The following is a 19,633-nucleotide window of genomic DNA, read 5'->3' on the forward strand; positions in this document are numbered from 1 at the left end:
TTTGTCCGGACGCCTCTGCACCAAATTTGTCCGGACTGGACCTGGCCTACCACACCCCAATCTCAAAAATTTGTCCGGACGGCCAGATCAGGGTAAATTTTTCTCTACAAATGTCCCACAATTATGCCCAAATACCGGCTGGGAGGCTTTTTTTTTGACATCTCGTCGATTTTGTCCGGACTCTGGCTCTGGGCAGTTTCGAATTTTGTCACTTTTTGTCCGGATTGGCCCCCAGCTGTAGGGCCTAAAATCCACATTTTTTGTCCGGATCGGGACCAGGGCTTTCCTGCTATTGCCCGGGGTCCTAGTTCCTGTATCACCCCAGCGCTTATGATAGATCGCCGGCCTCCAACTTTTTTGGTCTTCTCGGCCACTGCAATCTTCAGTACCAGTTGTCGTATCACCGATAAACGCGTATTGTGGTCCGTCGGTCTCCACTCTTTCTATCCGACCTCCAAAATAACAAGACTCTTTGCCTAGAGACTCACCTTCTACGCGGGTCATGGTCTATTCTAAGTGTTTCATGAGTGACGACAGAGCTCAGTCGTAGTCGTAACTCATTTGAAGCCCTGAAGTGGTGACTCATGATCATGGCATTCATTCATTATCGTCATCGCTCTTCAAAGCTTCATGCCTGAAATCCGATCGTAGGCATGATCAGCGAAACCATAACTGGTAGAGATTAGGCTGATTCCATGCACGACTCCCATTGTCAGCCCATTGTACTGTTTTGTGGCGTTGGATCTACAGAACTTTTAAACTTGAGCTTGACTGCGCGGAGTCGCAGGGCTTCGGCTTCAGCGCTTCAGCCCTCGACGCCCTGGAGAGGCTAGGCTGGATTTATCCATGACATCTGTGCTTGGTCTTCCCTCGATCTTCCATTCCATTCCCTCTTTTTTCAACGTGTGGCGGTGGAACTGACGTAGTAGTGAAAAGGCGTGATCAGCCCAGCATGTCCCCACACTGGCGTCTGAAGCCCTGAATTCTTGAGAAGCAGGCACGCACCTGAATCCTACGCTGAGAAATTATGGTGTCATCCTGAGGCAATCTCCGATGTTGATTGGGTTCGAAGCTCCAGCCTCCCGTGAAGCCCTCCTTCTCCTCCACCGTAATCCACATCTGATCACACCCAATCATGGCATCCGCAATCGCAACCATCGCACACGCAGCACACAACGTCGCCTCTTCCCTTATCGCAGACGCCCAGATCCAGCCAGGCGCCGTCATCCCCGCTCAGGAGATCAAGGAAGATGCACCGGACAAGACGTCCGCTTTGGTCTTGACTGGAAAGAATATCATCGTGCGTGGCATCGATTCTTTTTGTTCGTGATCGTTGCGGTTGAAGAACTTTTAACATGGGATGGACTTCTAGATCGGCGTTCCGGGCGCGTTCACTACGCCTTGCAATGCTCACATCCCGGCGTACATTGAGACCTATGAGGAGTTCAAAAATAAGGGGATCAATGAGATTTATGTGGTTGGCGTGAATGATGTGTTCGTGACCAAGTACGTCGACAGTATTCCGTGAGGTACGTAGGATTACACTTGGCCATTTTTCTAGAGCATGGAAGGAGAAATTGGCTCCTCAAGGAACGCGTGAGTGACTTCTCAAAAATATTCGAAGACGATTATTTATCTCCCTTCAAATATGTAGCCATCCATTTCATCGCCGACGATAAAGCGGCTTTCATTGGTTCGTTGGGACTCCTTTTCGACGCGACGCCTCTTCTTGGAGGCCAGAGGTCCAAGGTACACCGCCGCCTCCCTGAACATTTTGCGTTTGACGGTTTACAATTTTTTTTTCGTAGCGATTCGTGATCGTGACGGAGGGAGATAAAGTCCTCAGCGTTGCGGTTGAAGTTGCTCCCCCCGACGTGACGATTACTGCAGCCAAAGCCGTTCTTGCTCAATTATAAAATTGGTTCGAAAGATTATCAGATACATAGTAGTCACAACGATTTTGTACAATACATCCTGCACTCTTACATGTTCCTTCGATAGATACTCCGGCATAGCTTGCTCGTAAATTATTTTGCACTATCGAACTCGTTCAGTTGACGGGAATTTTCACTTGTCTGATAAAGTGTACCCAGAATCAACTCCCGTCCACCGAACAAAATCCCGCTACATACGAGGCGCGTTTCTAAACGGCGTTTCTGTGCCGGGCTGTGTGGGGGAATGGTCGCCAAGGGCGTGCCGCCACCAGTGCATGAGACGGCCTCAGGGGGTTAGGAATTATAGGCATTGGGGCCTTAGGTAGTCTACATTAGTTGTAAGGTCTGACATGGGGCTTCGCCCCAATAGACATAAATCGGACACAAAAAAAAAAAAAAAAAAAAAAAATCCCGCTACAATGTTCTTTGGAAGATGGTATTATCTACATAGGTAAGTGTCTATAGTATTGACGGAAAGAAAAAAGTCTTTACGACTACGAAATATTAAAGAATCTACCGACAAAAGTCTAACAATACTAGTCCGAAATAAATTGGAGGAACGAAATGGTTCGAAAGCAACGGTAAAAATCCTACCACACAGAAATCACGAGTCCATATTTCCGTCCAGACTATTCGTAAGATTGTCCACCTATATTAGAGTTTTGAAGCTCAGGATACTAGACTTTCGACGCAAAATGTTCGGGGTAACTTTGATCGTCACGTCGGAATCCAGAGAGCGGAAGGAACCGAGGGAGTCCATGCTCCTATTATATAAATTCCGCCGTACGAGCGAGGCAAGGACATGTCTAGCACGCTTCGTTGGGGGCCGAAGATTTTTCACTTGGCGTTTAAGCCAGGATCGAACGGAAATTGTCCAGCGCTTGATATGGGGCGGGTCATCCTGCGTACGACGCGTCCAGCGCTTCTCCGGAAAGTGAACCTGGGGTGGAATTTCCTTCGGAGTGCAGTGCGCCTCGATAGGGCGGGCTGCCATGCCTCTGTTCCATGCCCTGTCCATCGCCTCACAATGATCTTTGAATCCTGGAATACTACAATGAGAAGAAATCAAAGAGTTATTGAGAATTAATCTCACTGATGACAGTTAGGTACGGGTAATCGTCACCCTCGTATGATAGAAATCGTTCGGCGATGTCAGACACCGATATCGTTTGATTGGAATCTCCCGCGTTGACGGAGTATTCGAGACAGACGGTCTCCAGTGCCTGAAAAGTGTGAGCCAAGATGAAACATTTTTATTAGGTCGACGTACGCCGAATGGTTCTCCGGGGTTTCCTACAGGAAGATTGCACAAATCGAGGCGATCATCTATAGTGTACTTCGTGTACGAGACAAATTGAAGGTCATTCCAGTCATCAAGACAAGTGTCCAAAGTTCGCCGCAGAATGATGCTGTAGGGGACACAGTGAAAAAAGAATAATCATCATTGAGAATGAGGACTCACGTCAACGCCCTCTGCGGCGACGACCTACTCGACCTAGGAGGCGATCCATACTCTTCCTCAGCCTCCTCTCGGATCGGAAACAAAGTTTGGTTGTCGTCAGATCCAAAGACGTCGGTTCGAGGGGCCTTGTCTCGTATGTAGAAACTCATCAGTGGAATATCAGGAACTCCCCATGCGGAGAAATCATGGTATTCCCTCATCGCATCAACGCAGCGATTGAAAAAGATCGTGTGGTATTCAAAAACCGCTTCCCATTCGAATTCCGCAGCGATGTGTTGAAGTTCTTTTAGGTATTGGAAAAATACCTGGGGGATTGACGGTTCTTCATTGTAGAAGGTCGAAAGAATTGTGAAGTATACGCAAAGAGGCGAGATCACGGAGTTGAGCAAATGGCGTGCGTGGTCGTCGAAGTCGCAATCGTTCGTATCCGTAATATCGAGACAATTCGAGCTTCCATCCAACCGATGGAGATCTTCAGCAAAAAATTGATGGCTTATGATGGTAGCAAGATAAGCAGGATCGACGTCAGTAAATATTGAAGAAAGGGATTCCAGGGTATGTCTGAAGGGGGTCCGAGGAAACAGAATGTCGTTGTCGACAACGGAGATATCGTCTGAAAGGTCGACAGCGCTTTGGAAATGAGCTGTCGACATCCTACGCAATGTAAGGGTGGTTGGAGTTGGAAAACACGAAATGGTTGAGACATTGGGTGAGTCAAACAGTTGTGAGAGTCATTGGCTTTGATTTCAGACGTTCAGTTGGAGTGGCACGTGATAACCACTTTTTTGCATCATATCATGCCACCAAGTTTTGGGCGGTTTTCCATCATTGAATCGCATTCTCAAGAACCTCGGGTGGGGTGCTTACTCTCCTGTGTGGCATGTTCAATAAAACAAGTATGTCAACAATGTCACCTGTTTCGCATCATGGTGCTCGTCGTTTAGCGATACGTCGTCGGCCTTAGGAACTCTCAAATTGTTTACAGATATGCCTTCGGAAGCTTCATATTTCTCGCCTCACTCAAAAGCCAGACCGCGTAGGATCTGCGACGGGTGCCGAACAACTTCGTGAACTCGATTACCTCCAACGAATGCGTGCCAATGGTTCTTCTCTTCACCCTGGCCGCTCGCATGTTCTTCAGCTTCGAGATCGCTTCTACCATCACGGGCCAAATGTAAAACACCTCTTCCTGGTGACAAGCACTTGACCTGAAGATTTGCATTCATTCGGGCCAGCGGGCCTCCCGCAACCTATCATCCGACGACTTATATCGGCCATCCATTATCTGCACAATGAGTGCAACATTATTCATACTGGTTGGTCTAACAGCTATCCTTCGAGAAGTACTTCATCCTCGTATATAGACGTTAAGCCCGCTAATATCCTGATAGCCTGTTCTTGTCATCCTTGGTCTCTGCAAACTTTAGTGACCCTCTTGAGAGGTCCGCTGGGATGGTTTCCAACAGTCATATATTGCGCGTTCAGTCTCGCGCAACTCCCCATCCTCTCCCAAGCGGAGACCTGAACGCTTCAGATACGTGGGGAAACGCTCATATCAAGTTAGCTGATGTGAGGGTTGGTACGTCTCGGTATATATTTTCCAATGAAGACAGTGAGTATCCTTCAACATTGTCATGCCTGAATTTTGACTCACTAAAAACTCGGTTAACACGTTGGACAGCTCTCGAAAACCTTTCCCACAAATGCTCGTGATACACCTGACGAAACGTGCACCCTGTCAAGACTTACTTGCCCGTGAGTGGCTCAGCGTATGAGTAGATTCAGCGTTAATAGCCGTAGATCTTTGACAGACCCTGGCATACATACCCTTTCACTTAGCCGCGCAAGCACCAATCTCCGACTCCGTTGTAACCCTGTTACATATGTTAGACAATTTACGTCTTACCGACGAAATCTTCCACATTAATTCCTGCATTCAAGTTCGCTTACGCGTAAATCTTCGCGGCCGATTTCTCTGACACTCTCCAGCTCAGGCCGTCCTGAGTGAGTAGTTGTCTTTTTTTAAATTCTAAAGATGATGTCCAGCATCGAAACATTTTTGTCCGTTCAAATTATCACTGGAGTGTAACACCTATCTCGCAGTTAATCAGCGAGTCACCACCTCAGGGCTTCAAATGCAAAGGTGACTTGTGCTACTGTAGCTGCTACGACTACGATTAAATTCTGTCGCCTTCATGAGACACTTCACGTAGAATGTGAGTCTCTGTACAAAGGGTCTTGTTGTTTTTTTGGAAGTCGGATAAGAGACAGTGGAGACCGACGGAACATAATACGTGTTATCGGTGATACGACAAACCGAACCAAAAAATGCAGAGGCCAGAAACGATTTAACTAGCTATATAGCCCATAGCGAGATACTGTAAGACGAGGAGAGTTTTATCTTTAACCCCCCAGCAGCGGCCTACGAATTGTCATAAGCGCTCGGGCGATACTAAATGCTTTAGCGGCGGGCGAGCCCGCCCGGTCCCCGACTCTTCTTTTCTTTTTTTTTAGTGGGCGATAATCATGTTCAATGATAGATAGCTACGACGACGTTATTCTCTACCAACGTCGATAGTCGCGACTCGCAGCCTACGCCATCTCCAAGTGATATCGTGGCCTGGGATGGCGTCTGCTTCAGAATTCGTTTTTTTTGGCTCTTCGTATGGCAAACAATAGGTCCGATGTACAATCATATAACGACAATCGAATAGTGTCAGTTCTAGCATCCTACGTAAACCTTGCAGCAGACCACGACTTCCACGACGAGGACAGTCTCGTCTTTGGCTACGCGAGTGCCATGGCATCCGATTTGCCTACATCGTTTCCAATCTACATAGCTACGCGAAGGCAGACCAGAACCTTCGCTCAAACTCTACTTCCAATCTCAGACACATCTCTTGACTTTTTTGACTCCGAACGAAGATCATGGATTCGTCCGGAAAACTCAGGTAACGTTTTGAGATCCGACAACACAGTATTCCCATAAGTAGACACTTTTCAAGATCCGATAGAATTTTCTAGCAATCGCAATTGGAGCTATTCAAATTCAATTCAGTAGAGAGTCGTTCGCGTTTGACAGAACCCTCCTTAGAGTCGGGGACGGTCAACTCTTGACAAGTGGGAACCAGATAACGACGAAGAGCCAATCAAAAGCCCTGGTGAGGTGAGGATAGGCGTTGATATAAATTTTATTTATGTTTTACAGGTAGGGTGCTGTGCTGATAACTCAGGATACTTCGAGAGAGCCATGGAAAATTCATGCATGATCTAGAACAAGGAAGAACAAAGCAAATCATGACAACAAATCAACCATCACACAGTCGTGGCTGGGCACCAGTGGCAGACAGCCAATATTGACCTGTTGATGATTGGGTACTTTCGACAGGCTATTCTCACCAGATAATATTATTACCCACTGAGAGCGGATGGAAATATCCCCACCCCCGCTCTTCCTCTACCAGACCACCACCTTATCGTGGCCCCACTCCCCTTGATACCCTACCCCCCCAAACACGAACATAAACGTTCTGACGGGCCCTAGAACCAAATCAGAGCATTGTGAGCACCGCTCGGCCATGTATCGAGCTGGAGGACTCACCCCCAGGAGTTAGACCCCATTATTGGCAAAAATGAGGACTAAAATGCCAGCGTACATTCCCTACCCGTTGTACATCCCCTCTCCGACGATGCAACAGTCCCAATCCATAGCTAACGAGGGTCATAGAGTGGTCTGTGCGCATGCATCAGAACCATACGGCCTAGCCATGAGCACAAATTCAGGCTTTGGGGTGTCGGTGGGGTCTCCAGCCACCTCGTACACTCCCCTGGTCTCGCCAATGCATACCGCTAGACGTCCGTCCTCGTTGGGAAATGCCCCATCTCTCCACTCACATTCCTGCATACCACTGCCACCACTATCGCGCTACGGCACCTCAATCAACCCACTACTTGAAAGAGGAAGGACCTCGCCAATCAAGTACGACATCCGCTCGCCGCCGTCGTTCGCAACGAGTCGTCGTCATTTCGTCGACGACGACTGGTGGCGGTATGAGAGGGCATCAAACCCGAACTTAGAATCTCTGACCATCCGCACGGCGCTTGTCAACAAACCCATCGTTGCGTTCCCATCGAGGATCGACGATGGGGTCATCACTGTGCAAGATGTGCTTCTCGCCGTGCACTGCGCGCTGCGAACTAGTGCCTTGTATGATCAGCATGGTCGACATCGACGTCGACAAGCAGAGTTATGGAGACAAGGCGCTCCTGGGTCGTACCGCCCCTCTGAAAATTACGAGCCCATCGACCTGGCTTTTGGATGCTATGGATGGGCTGGATTGACGCAGAGCCCGACGGAGGGCGATGTTTGGATTCTGATGACAACGTGAGCTCACTGTGTCTTCGTCGGCACGATTAGACAATGACCAAGGACTGTGAGATAGTAAGTAGGATGTCGTGTAAGTTTGTAGTAGGAAGCAGAAGGACTTTAGAACTCCGACTCTGAGCTCGTTATGTAATTATAAGACCCTTGTAAATATGCCTCTCTCCAACCTCTTTCCCCGCACCCTGCGCTCTTGTTTTCCACACAAACGCATGCTCACCATAGGACGAGCAAAAATTCAGAAGGAAAGTACGGTTTAACGGTACACCTTTTGATGATGCCTAAGTGCGCGCAAGTTTTTCTGCCACGTGAAGCCTCCTCAACCTGGTCATACTCGTCACAACCTCTTGCAGTGGGAACCATTTTCATGTCCGGGCCACTCAAAGGATTTGCATGCTAAAAAGAACGAACAAAATTCCAAAGTTTGTCCGTCAACATTGGCTCGGGTGGACACCTTGGATGCCTTTCACTGATCAACTCCATAATTACAAGAGCATCTTGCAAGCATCTTGAGCAATATCGTGGTGAAATATCGTGGTGAGGTATCCTGCCGGTATTCACCTATCCAAACATAACTAAATTCGAAACAGACTATCTACTAGAAATTCGCACTCACCTGGAGCATGACACTTCCAAAGGAATATACATCGCACGGCTTCGAAATAACTGGGGTATGTTATACGTCATATTCTAGACGGTAGAGTTCAGGCGCGGCCCATGTAGGTGTCGACCCACCAATGCGCAGTACCCAACACGATTGTTTCTCATTGAAGTACATGTGTTAATGCTCTCACAATTTAATACCCGTTCGGCATTATAAGACTTTCTTTATTGTCGCCCAGGAAATAATGAAAGGAACCAGTTGCTTTCCAGGGGCACACCCTTGGAGTATATGGTCCAAAATCGGACGTATGTAACACCAAGTCAAGGCCTGCAGGGCGTTCTTCCTTCGACATTACTTAATTCCTGCATCCGCTCACGCGTAAAACTTCGTGGCCAATTTCTCTAACATTATGCGACTCTGTCCGTGCCTTTCGAGCTTGGGTAAAATTCTAAAGATGATGTCCAGCATCGAGACATCTTTGCCCAAAGAAATCATTACTATACTGTAACATCCATCTCGAATCGAACACACATTATGATGATGAATGAATGCCGTGGCCATGTAGTTGATTAGCAAGTCAACACTTCAGGGCTTTAAATGTAAAGGCGACTTATGCTACAGCTTGACCCGCTACGACGATATTAAGTTTTGTCGCCACTCGTGAAACACCTAGGTGACTCGCATAGAAAGTCAGTCTGGTTATTTTGCTAGTGGGATAAGAAGTAGTGGAAACCGACGGAAAACACTACATATTATCGGTGATACGACAACAGGAACCAAAAATTGTAGAGGCCAGAAACGATCTAGCTAGCCCACGGCGAAAAGAAAAAAGAAAAGTTTCTGTGACCCCCTCGGCCTCAGCCAGATTACCATTAGCGCTCGAAACTCGACCCTGATGATGGCAGTACGGCAAATAAGAACCAACAGGACAGGCCATAGCAGATAATATAACCACTCACCACGCGCGGATGGAAAAATCCCCACCTCCCGCTCTTCCTCTAACCAAACTACCACGTTCTCGTGGCCCTACTCCCTTGGTACCCTACCTATTCAAACACGAAGACAAACGTTCCGACAGATCCTAGAACCGAATCAGAGCGTCGTGAGCATCGCTCGTCCATGTATCGAGCTGGAGAACTCACCATCACCAATTAGACCCCCCTCATCGGCAACAACGACGACAAAGATGCCAGAATACAACCCCTACGCGTCATACATCCCCTCTCCGACGATGCAGCAGTCCCAATCCACAGCTGGCGATGGCCATAAGGTGGTCCGTGCGCATGCACCAGAACCATACGGCTCAGCCGCGAGCATGAACTCAGGCTTTGGAGTGTCGATGGGGTCTCCAGCCGCATCGTACGCTCGTCTCGTCTCGCCGATGTACACCGCAAGTCGTCCGTCCTCGTTAGGCAATCCCTTATCTCTCCACCCACATTCCTGCATACCACTGCCACCACTATCCCGCTACGGCACCTCAATCAACCCATTGCTTGAACGAGGGACGACCCCACCAATCAAATACGACATCCGCTCGCCGCCGTCGTTCGCGACAAGCCGTCGTCACGTCGTCGACGACGACCGATGGCGGCATGAGAGGGCATCAAACCCAAATCTAGGGTCTCTAACCATCCGCATGGCGCTCGTCAGCAAGCCCATCGTTGTGTTCCCATCGAGGATCGACGATGGGGTCGTCATTGTGCAAGATGTGCTTCTAGCCGTGCATCACGCGCTGCGAGCTAGTGCTTTGGACGATCAGCATCGTCGACGACGACATCGACAAACAGAGTTGTGGAAGCAGGGCGCTCCTAGGTTGTATCATCCTTCTGAAGACTACCAGGCCATCGACGTGGCTGTTGGATGCTATGGATGGGCTGGATTGACGCAGAGCCCGACGGAGAGCGATGTTTGGATCTTGATGACGACGTGAGCTCGCTGTGTCTTCCTAGGCGCAATTATACCATGCCAAAGACGTGTAAAATAGTAGGATGTCGTGTAAGAGAGTAGCGCGAAGCAAAAGGACTTTAGAACTCCGACTCTGAGCTCGTCGTTATGTAAGACGTTTGTTGATACAGTGACCTCCTCCACCACATCCTGCGCGCTCAATGGGCGCTTGTTCCTCACACAAACGCATCCCCACCCTAAGACGAACAGAAGTTGATAAAACAGATTCCACTTGATACTTCTCGATGATTTTTAAGTGCGTGTCCGGTGCGCGCAGCGGCGCAAAGAAGACCAAAGAGGTCGAGATCAAAAGTTGAAAGTCGCCTGTTGGTGGCCTGCAGCAGCCGTCCGCCGTCTCGCAATCTCGAAGAAATCTCGGATGTCCTGCTTTCTCAGTATGTGTGCACCTCTCCTTATGGAATATGACCTCAGATAATTTGGGGCCTTGCCCCTTCTTTTTGGTTTTGAACGAGGCAGTTTCTTGACCTCCAAAGCAAGGTCTTCGTTAAATTCTCTAGGTTTATTTTCGACAACCCAAAACTCAGCTCTCGCGTAAGCATGGTATGTTTAAATTTTATTTTTCTACAGATCAGCTCGTAGGGCAAAAACTTGTGGACGCCACGCCACAATGGCCGCAGAGAGAAAAAACGTCACTACCCACACTTATGGGCGTCTGTGATCCGAGTCTAACGTCTTTCATCCTGCTGGACATACTACAGCTTTCGCGACTCTAACCGCCCAGATTCAACAAGCGTTGCCGGTCGGATGACTAGAAGAAGCTATCAACACTGATAATACTTAGTACTTATGACCCCTGGCTCCGCCCCAATAGACTATAATTTGACATTAAAAAACCCCTGCGCGCAGATGGGAATATGCCACCGCGCTCTCCGTCTAGCAAGCCACTAACTACTCATACTCCCACTTCTTGGTACCCCACCCACCGAAACACAAACATAAAGCTTTCAACGCCAAGTCCTATGACTGATCCAACTTGCTCCACCCACGACACTTAGCTGATTAAAGTTCTCAAGAAGATAGAAATTGTGCGAGTCACGGAAGCCGTTTTTCAGACCTTTCTTATGAGGTAAACAGAGCTTTCGGCACCCTGCCAAGTGGGGGCGTTGCGGGGTACTTACTCTCAGCATCTCAAATTTTGGTGGACTTCAATGCTTTACAAATTGATATTGGTAATGTTACATGCTTGAGCGAGCAAATCCTACACCCTCGTCTAATTCTCTAGTTCTAAGAGCTTTTGAAAAACATAATCATCCTCGTACACATCGCATTCTCCGGAAATAGTCGATCCCTGATGGCAGGAGGCAGCGTGTTTCCACCTTTATCCGAAGAGTGAATTAGCTAGAGAAAGCCGAGAGAGGTACATACCAGTGGAGTTCCTTCACCTTCCGAGACAATCAACGATCAACAGGCCGAACAAAGAGTGAGAATATCGCCGACATTACCTTGCTTTCCAAGTCCTTGACACCTTCCACGGCGACCCACTTGTCACATTTGTGACATTTTCCTTGCTGGATGTGCCTTTTTTCGTTCTTACCAGGTTTTGGGCGCTCAATGAGGCGGAAGGACGTTGGGGGTGAGAAGGGACGACCGGTGGACGCCGAAATTCCTACAGTGTCGTTGAATGGGTTAGCGTTCTCAATTTCAGTGGAGGAAATAATAAGAACCATGTGCGTATTGCATGTGGTAACTGTAAATGGTTAGCTACAAAACTTGGGAAAGAAATATAAATGACGGCGCTGGAATATAATCGTATTAGAACTGCTACAGGTCATGGGCAGAGAACGTACCACTTGAAGGCAGAGAACTTCATCGCAAACCAAAGTTTCTTGTTCTCGCCGCCCCGCTCGGCCGGCTCGACGCAGATGGGGCACATTCCCACCTTCTCTGTTCCTCTCCCTTTAACAAATCTCGGGGTGTAAAGGTCTAGGCTTCCGCGAGGCATGTTGTAATTTCCCCCTGGATGGCGGACGTCGAACAAGGTACAAGGGGATCTTAGAAAAAATCAGATAGTGAATGGGCGTAGCAAAGAATAAAGATGTGTTTACTCGGCGTCTAGAGGCTGGAAATAGGAGCTTGCCGGGAAGCGTCGATAGAAGAGTGGGAACTTGGATGCGGTTGTGATTGAGGCTGGTAGAGTGCGCATGCCGAAGGTAACGTTGCTAACAGACTTTGAGGATGAAGGCGTGGGAGAACTTGTGGGAGACGACGATGACGAGGCAGCAGAAGATTCAGAAGAGGAGTCAGGTAGCTGGAGCGCACGGCTGCGTAGTCTTTTCCTTCGAATAAGAGGCGAAGAAGCATCCGCCAATCGGCGTTTGGGTTTCAGAGAGATTGAAATGCGTGGGACGAGTGAAGAGCTTGGAGTGAGTGGAGTCAGCGGAGACAGGGATGCAGGGTCAGATAAACGAAGCGGGGTTATTGGGTTTAGTAGGCTTCCATCAACTTGCGGCGGTTGATCTTTTGCTGAGACAGCTTCAGAATCGACAGGATCTTCGGGAGGACTGCTGGCGCGATAGACCCCTAGAGAATTCAGCTTACACGGCGACTGTAAGGAAGGAACATCAAGCGAAAGAGGGGATGAAGATTCCAGCCGCGAGGAGGTGAGAGGCACAACGTCAGACTGATCAGGAGCGCAGCGAAGCTTTTCCATAAAGGTTGGGGTAGGGTCGGGTTTGTTCCGTTTGTTCCGTTTTCCACCGTTCTTAGACTTCGCGTCAGGTTTGGGTGTTTGTTGATGAGAGAGTGCCGGAGGTGCTTTAGGCGCACGGACGACGGGAGATATGTCCGATTCGCAATACAGTAGGTTGTTCGGCAAAGACAAATCAAAGTGGCATCCGAAGGGAGAGCTAGAGAAATCCTCTTGAATGTATGAGAAAGCAGAGAACAGAGGTGAGCTTGAAGACATATCAGCATCGATAGTTTGAGGTTGAGCGGCAGTTGAAGTAGGAGAAAGGAATCCGAAAGTGGGGGGCGAAGAAGGCGTATTGAACAGAGTTGTAGCAGCAAAGTCAAGGGAAAGCATGTGATGATGAGAGTTGAAGGTAGCCGGGGGAATAGAGCTGGGGTATATCCGGTTGTCCGATGATGGAAAGAGTATTGGTCGAGTTTGTTGAGGATCCAGAAGGTTGAAATCATCAAGAAATTGCTGGGGATCGTAGAGGTAGTGCAAACACGCTTCGGCTTCCCTAGACCTTGAGTTCGGGTAGAATTCATCTTGAGCAGGGGAAAGCGGTCGAATATGGGGAGAGAAGTAGAACCGATCAGTAGAGTCCGGATGTGAAGAGCGTGTCGGGTCCAAAGGCGAAGCGTCGAGAGGCCACAGACGCGCCAAATCCGCGGACATTGCAATAGAAATGTCCTGTGAACCAGAGAAGAATCAGCTCACGAGAGGATGAAGCCAGGAGATGGATGGAGGTGAAGAGGTCAACGTTGTGGCCAGCGAGTCGGAGGACGATATGATGTCGATCGGAAATTGCCGAGCTCAGCCGAATGGCCCGAGCCCCAAACTTTTCTTCAACACAAGTCCTCTTCCTTTCGACGCCAGAAAAAACTTGGAACACGCTGGAATCTTTCGCGTAGGAAATTGGCCAAATTTTCTGCACGATGCTTGAATTAACTCTTTGAAGGGCGGGTAGGATGGGCGGGAAGCTCAGTACGTAGCAGCCAAGATCTACTTGCCAGTGACCCAAACGAAAGAAAAATCAAGCTACGCAGTCCATCCATGAATCAATGATATATATGATCCGCTGTAGTCACTTGTAAAATCATAATGTTTACTCGCTAGGAAAGTTTCGTTAGAAGCGTTTAGAAGTTAAAATTTCTGAGCGACGTACTCCATAAAGTCAAAGAAGACGATTTTCTTGTTAACCAACCCAGGTATCTGCTTTCGTAAATCGTGAAGCTCTGGTTCAAGGTCACATTCGGGTTCGACATCCACTTGGAGGTCAGAACCACGATCCACCTGTGGGTCAGGTTCATCAGACATATGCAGGTCAGACTCCGACGACATCGACTCCGTTCCGTCATTCCTTTTGAATGAAACATCCACCCTTCTTAACTTCGAGAACCGAGGATGCGTTAAGATTGAATCCAACTCGTGCCAAAACGGAAGGCGGCAAAAACGGTTGAGCCAGTCATCATCGACACCATGTATATCGGTAGGAGGCGGGCTGTAGTCCGCGAGCAATCTGAACTCCTCGAGATTGCTATCGGAGGTAATTTTTCGCAATTGATAGAGCAGGATTGGTAGAACGTTGAGGTGAGGGAAGGTTTCACAGGCATAGTAGGCTATGTCGAGAGAAAATACCCGAAGATTCGGGAACGCGGGGAAGTCTAGGAGTTCATGGGGAATGCCTGAGTTAAATTAGAGAGGAAAACATGTAGAAGAAATATAGGGTATCTCACAAAATTGCTCATTGGACGGATACATCTGGATGATGTCCAGTTCTTCGAGTGACCGTGACATACAGTCCACGAGTGTTGACCACCCAACAAAATCAGCTGCACAGGTCAACCCGACGCGTAACATTTTCAGACAAGATAAGTCGAGTGATTTGATCAGGGTAGGGATAATAAGAGCACAGTTGGTGATGTCCAAGTACTCTAGCTGGCTCCGGACCCGAGGCTGTGCGATTTCAACGCCACTTGAGGTGTTGTCACTGAACTCCAGCAAATGTGTACCCCAGAGGGACAACCCTTTGAGATATCTTGAAGAGGTAACGACCTCATTCGGGATGTTCTTCAACTCAACAAACTCGATCTTGACCAGGCTGGGAAGCATGAATGTTTGAGAAAATGCAGCTATGAGTTTGGGCGGGAGGGTGGACCAGTCTAGCTTGCGATGGTTCTCATCAGCGAGCCACGCTCTGATGGCTAAGAATTTGAGAGACACCAGGAGCGGCAAGAGCAACGGGAGTGTTTCTTCGCGCGATACCCATCCAACTCTGGTACCCTTTTCTGGATCTGGACTAGAAAATAGCGAATCTTCAATAACTATTCTCTTGATACATGACCCAAGTCGAGGGTTGGCAGAGACGATGGTATACAAACCACGGCAATCTTTCGACCCCCGTTCGGCGTCATCGTCCGTGCCAAGGGTCATCTGGTTGAAAAGGACTCTGCGACTAGCTGCAAGAAATGACCTGCTGATGAGGGAGCAATTCAACAGACTTGGTAGGTCCTCATCAGGCTCGAGGTCATCGACGATTTTGTCGATCACCTCCTGTGGTAATGATAGTGGCGAGGGAGACATAGCTGGAAAGTTTTCTGTTAAAGAAGTTGTTATCGAATGCGCCTGACGAAGGGAAGGAAACACACGCTGAGTGACTTCTTGCTGAGGCCCCACCAAGAAGATCGGTACCGTTCTGATGGTTGAGCCCGCTTCAAGTTAAAGCTTGCTTTGCAATCACAACGGTCGATGTGATTCTTGACTGTGGGCGATTCCTTCGACTGCAAACTACCCGCTACGGACAGTCGTTTTTTTTTTTGATGTCGCCAGGAACTCAGGATATGAACAACGAGATAGGAGCTGACAGTAAGAGCGATTCTGAACGATCCCGATCGTGTAAGTAATGGCAGTGCTGCGTGCTTGTAAGTGCTTGCCTCCTCATTAGAACTCCGAAATACGGGTCAACATCGTTTGCAACGGTGACGGCGCTATCATGGCTCTGCGACATTTTCTCTTATCTTTTTTTCTCTTCTTCTCACTTTCGGTTTCTGTCAAAGCTTCAGCCCTTACCACCTCCATTTCTGCCAACGAAAGGATATGTTTCTTTGCCGACGTTGACAAGGCTGGGGAAAAAATTGGGGTGCGTCGTTGGTTGATGCAGCGAAGACCAATGCTGACCTTCGTCGGTCTAGTTTTACTTTGCCGTACGTTAACAAGGCGATAGATGGCTGTGGTAGTCTCGGTCTAACCTCCAGAACCGACAGGTGCAATCAGGAGGCGCATTCGACATTGATTTTGATATCAAAGACCCCAACCACAAGGTTATCCTAGACGGCGAGAGAGAGCGCCAGGGTGACTACGTTCTCACCGCCAACACCGTCGGAGAATACTCTTTCTGTTTTGAGAATGACATGTCGACGTTGACGGACAAGCTGGTGGACTTTGACATTATGGTGGAGAGTGAGCCCAGGCGAGAGGCACCGGGGAAGCCTGGCCAGATTTCCGAGCATACGAGCGCGTTGGAAGAGAGCGTGTTCAGGCTGAATGGTCTGCTGATGAACATCAAGAGAATGCAGAAGCAGTGAGTGTCGTTTGAGTATGCCTTGTCGGACGTGACTGACCCCGTCGCAGTCATCATACCCAGGAAAATCGTGGGTTTTCCATCGTTAAATCGACACAAAAGTACGTCCGAAGTCCATTGAATGTGTTGCACCGCTAACGGTTATCACCAGTCGCCTATTCTGGTATGCAGTGATTGAGAGTTTAGGTGTCATCGGGATGGCCGTGTATGTAGCAGGTTCTACTTGTGTTCCGGCAAAGTATTCACGTTTCCATGTAGATTTCAGGTCTACGTCCTTCAGACTTTCTTCACGAAGACTGGGCGACGGTACAAGGTCTAGAGGTCAACTGTCCTCCCTGATATGTACATCTCCTCGGAACATTATATTATTGGGTTAGGTTTCCTTGGGTGGTGTGTCTTCTTTTCTTATCTTGCCCCAAGGCAGATAGACCAAGTGGAACCTGCTGTTGCCCACACCCCCCTCCTACCTAACAAATGAAAGCTTACCCTCCACTCAGTTACATTCTCAAGTACTCGGGGAATTTTGTGCCCTTTCTAACTCATTTATGGCAAGGACGCCAGGTGAAGGCCCCCTTCAATTGAATTCTTCCGTTGATCCCCTGAGATGAACTCATTATCTTCATCCGGTTCTGAGCAAGGTTCCCTTCCGGAAGCTCAAAATGGAACGACACGCGGACAGGCTCTCAACGCAGAGAAGACCTTCTTTTGAGCGCTAGATCTCCTGCTCCAGACTGTTCAATTTGAGACATATGAGGGGCTTTTTTTGCCTGATCCGGCGCAGGCTGCTTTTCCACTCATAGGCATCCCATATTTGACAGGGACTGGAGAGACAAGACTCTGCCCACCTGATGACGTGATAAGAGAGGTACACGTATCGTGCGTGGGTGGCCTCATTGGTGCGCAAGCAACCATTCTCACAAACGCCAAGTTAGCACCTCAGGTGCGGCCGCTGGCGCGATTGTAAGGACCAGAATCAGCTGTGGTTGATATCAACGGCCCGTATTCCATTCTATCAACGTGTTCACTGGTCACACCAGCCCGACGGACTTCGCGTTTCTGGTAGAGTGACAAAAGGGTTCAACTTTGCCACCTCACAGCAGTGGAGCTCAGCGGAGTTTGTCTTCGTATTTAGACCGTACAATATTAGCCCCCGAAAGACAGTGCGGTGTTGGAGCGCAATTACACATCGTGGCCAGCGTTGATGTTGAGCATCAAACGCCTCCGCTCGTGAGTTTTTCATCTCCTCTTGTATAATGCGACGAGGCCTCATTATCCTTCAGACCTTCCTCCGCCGAAATTGTTCCGCTTTCCGAAGGGGTTTCGCGAAGACATTATGACCGCGCGATGTCTATCGACGGGACCGTGATTGACGGGCGCTCTTTTCATCAGTCAAAAGAATGGCCTTGGTTCGTGCCCCTCTCCCTTCGGAGCATTCTCACTCTTAAACGCTTTCCCTTGTCCGTTTCACGCACCTTGTCAAACCCCTACCGACCCAATGTCCCCGCTTCCCAACTCTTCGCCGAGAAGATGTGGCTCCAAGGAGGAATCCTTTCAGCAGTCGCTTATGGCGTGGTTCTAACACTCTTTACCCTCAACTTTTGTCTTTTACGCGAACGGGCACATCAGGAAACGCACGAAATTTCAAGAAGGAGACAACATTGGGCGCTCTTGGTTTATACCTGCTTTATGTTCATTCTCAGCACTTTGACGATGGCGAGTCAAGCTGAGATGACGCAGCTTGGCTTCATTGATAATCGGGATTTTCCTGGTGGGCCAGCCGCCTATGAAACGGTTATGTTCTCGATTCCGATTAGTATGCTTGGGAATGTGTGTTTTCAGTTGATGAACTGGTCAGCGGATAGTTTGCTCGTACGTTTTTCACCGCGCCGGAGAGTCAGTGGGCGCTGATTAATGCATGTCATGGAAGCTCTGGAGATGTTTCGTCATATACAGAGCCTCAACAACACCGATCTGGATCATTATGGCTATACCCGGAATCATGCTTCTCGGATCCTTTGGTACATCTTATCATTTTTCAAACCTCACTGTTTCGTTACTCACGTATTCCGTCCCAGTAACCGGTATTACTTACCTCGTCCGGATATCCCGTTTTGAGTCCGGTCCCTGGAATTCCACCGCATTCACCCTTATATATGGTTTCACAAGCCTTTCATTAAACATTCTGCTCACTCTCATGATCAGCATCCGCCTCTACTTCCACCGAAGGCGGGTGTACAAGGTTCTTGGGAAACGGCATGGTTCGCACTACACGAGCATTATTTCTCTCCTTGTGGAATCGGCGTCCATTCAGGACGTCATAGTCCTCTTCTTCTTGGTACCGTTCGCATTGGGAAGCCCTGTGGCAAATATTGCTATGTCGACTCTGGTCCAAGTCCAGGTACAGCTTTGGCGTATCTCACCCTGCTTTCTAACCAACAATCCATTATACAGACAATTGCTTCTTTTATGATCATATATCGAGTAGCCCAGGGAACTGCATGGAACTCCGGCACGGCGTCCGATATTCTAACAGAGGATGCTGTACGACAAGCACGCCAGTTTTCGATTATAAGATTCACGGGAACAGTCGGGATACTAGGGACTAGCACTTCGATAGATGAGTCGAGCGGGGATCAAAATGAACTACCTATGGATCGAGATAAACTTTCCGGGATAGCGACGGTGGACAGTGATTACTTGAAGGAAAAGGTGACGGGCAGCAATCAGGAAAAAAAACGGGAGGCAGATAATAGTGTATAGAATAGTTGAATATAATATGGAGATAAGACATACCCCGTACCAGTACTAGGGCTGGTAGGTTACCCGTAATATAGTTCAGCAGCTGCTTCAGTGAGAACTGAAAGCTCGCCAAAAACGAATGACTGCCAAATTTGACTGAGAATTAAGTTTCCAACGTCGCGGAGTAGCTGGGGGAGTGTGAAGCAGCAGCATGGGCTCAGATGCCTGCCTTTGAGCAAGACTATGATGTATCATTGATTGAGGCTTAAGCACTCAAGCAACGACATTTTAGTCACTTGG

The 19,633-nt window shown here is 48.6% G+C and overlaps 9 protein-coding genes across 9 annotated transcripts; 6 read left to right on the plus strand and 3 right to left on the minus strand.

Moving 5' to 3' along the window:
* Positions 1 to 123: 123 nt before the first annotated feature.
* Positions 124 to 516, plus strand: LACBIDRAFT_317609 (uncharacterized protein; the record flags this gene model as incomplete). Its single annotated transcript, XM_001890188.1, has 2 exons — positions 124 to 426; positions 481 to 516. 2 exons carry the CDS (start codon positions 124 to 126, stop codon positions 514 to 516), a joined length of 339 nt encoding a protein of 112 aa, XP_001890223.1.
* Positions 517 to 1,135: 619 nt separating this feature from the next.
* LbPrx2 (peroxiredoxin) lies at positions 1,136 to 1,916 on the plus strand (the record flags this gene model as incomplete). The annotated part of the gene is made up of 4 exons (XM_001890189.1): positions 1,136 to 1,300; positions 1,373 to 1,506; positions 1,602 to 1,749; positions 1,809 to 1,916. The coding sequence occupies 4 exons, from the start codon at positions 1,136 to 1,138 to the stop codon at positions 1,914 to 1,916; spliced, it is 555 nt and encodes a 184-aa protein (XP_001890224.1).
* Positions 1,917 to 2,358: 442 nt separating this feature from the next.
* Positions 2,359 to 4,622, minus strand: LACBIDRAFT_296028 (uncharacterized protein; the record flags this gene model as incomplete). Its single annotated transcript, XM_001890213.1, has 5 exons — positions 2,359 to 2,975; positions 3,028 to 3,157; positions 3,205 to 3,343; positions 3,397 to 4,050; positions 4,417 to 4,622. The coding sequence occupies 5 exons, from the start codon at positions 4,620 to 4,622 to the stop codon at positions 2,584 to 2,586; spliced, it is 1,521 nt and encodes a 506-aa protein (XP_001890248.1). The 3' UTR covers positions 2,359 to 2,583.
* A 226-nt stretch (positions 4,623 to 4,848) lies between these two features.
* LACBIDRAFT_335338 (uncharacterized protein) lies at positions 4,849 to 6,385 on the plus strand (the record flags this gene model as incomplete). The annotated part of the gene is made up of 7 exons (XM_001890190.1): positions 4,849 to 4,975; positions 5,006 to 5,008; positions 5,140 to 5,151; positions 5,386 to 5,400; positions 5,559 to 5,612; positions 5,941 to 6,075; positions 6,111 to 6,385. 7 exons carry the CDS (start codon positions 4,849 to 4,851, stop codon positions 6,383 to 6,385), a joined length of 621 nt encoding a protein of 206 aa, XP_001890225.1.
* Positions 6,386 to 9,567: 3,182 nt separating this feature from the next.
* On the plus strand, positions 9,568 to 11,059 carry LACBIDRAFT_335339 (uncharacterized protein; the record flags this gene model as incomplete). The annotated part of the gene is made up of 5 exons (XM_001890191.1): positions 9,568 to 10,307; positions 10,583 to 10,592; positions 10,667 to 10,720; positions 10,844 to 10,886; positions 10,914 to 11,059. The coding sequence occupies 5 exons, from the start codon at positions 9,568 to 9,570 to the stop codon at positions 11,057 to 11,059; spliced, it is 993 nt and encodes a 330-aa protein (XP_001890226.1).
* A 497-nt stretch (positions 11,060 to 11,556) lies between these two features.
* LACBIDRAFT_317614 (uncharacterized protein) lies at positions 11,557 to 13,689 on the minus strand (the record flags this gene model as incomplete). The annotated part of the gene is made up of 6 exons (XM_001890214.1): positions 11,557 to 11,662; positions 11,712 to 11,728; positions 11,780 to 11,952; positions 12,011 to 12,033; positions 12,134 to 12,337; positions 12,392 to 13,689. 6 exons carry the CDS (start codon positions 13,687 to 13,689, stop codon positions 11,557 to 11,559), a joined length of 1,821 nt encoding a protein of 606 aa, XP_001890249.1.
* A 376-nt stretch (positions 13,690 to 14,065) lies between these two features.
* Positions 14,066 to 14,699, minus strand: LACBIDRAFT_296029 (uncharacterized protein; the record flags this gene model as incomplete). The annotated part of the gene is made up of 2 exons (XM_001890215.1): positions 14,180 to 14,699; positions 14,066 to 14,126 (listed from the first exon to the last, which is right to left on the minus strand). Coding segments are annotated over exons 1-2 (270 nt in total), but the record flags the coding sequence as incomplete, so codon positions are not given.
* Positions 14,700 to 16,006: 1,307 nt separating this feature from the next.
* LACBIDRAFT_256445 (uncharacterized protein) lies at positions 16,007 to 16,913 on the plus strand (the record flags this gene model as incomplete). The annotated part of the gene is made up of 6 exons (XM_001890192.1): positions 16,007 to 16,153; positions 16,206 to 16,217; positions 16,278 to 16,594; positions 16,645 to 16,695; positions 16,746 to 16,799; positions 16,853 to 16,913. The coding sequence occupies 6 exons, from the start codon at positions 16,007 to 16,009 to the stop codon at positions 16,911 to 16,913; spliced, it is 642 nt and encodes a 213-aa protein (XP_001890227.1).
* Positions 16,914 to 17,394: 481 nt separating this feature from the next.
* LACBIDRAFT_335343 (uncharacterized protein) lies at positions 17,395 to 19,602 on the plus strand (the record flags this gene model as incomplete). Its single annotated transcript, XM_001890193.1, has 8 exons — positions 17,395 to 17,534; positions 17,742 to 17,821; positions 17,875 to 18,421; positions 18,457 to 18,463; positions 18,670 to 18,992; positions 19,046 to 19,303; positions 19,382 to 19,408; positions 19,522 to 19,602. Coding segments are annotated over 8 exons (1,461 nt in total), but the record flags the coding sequence as incomplete, so codon positions are not given.
* Between the last annotated feature and the right edge of the window lie 31 nt (positions 19,603 to 19,633).

The sequence above is a fragment of the Laccaria bicolor genome, genomic scaffold (assembly GCF_000143565.1).
Source record: "Laccaria bicolor S238N-H82 LACBIscaffold_83 genomic scaffold, whole genome shotgun sequence".
NCBI lineage: Eukaryota > Fungi > Basidiomycota > Agaricomycetes > Agaricales > Hydnangiaceae > Laccaria > Laccaria bicolor.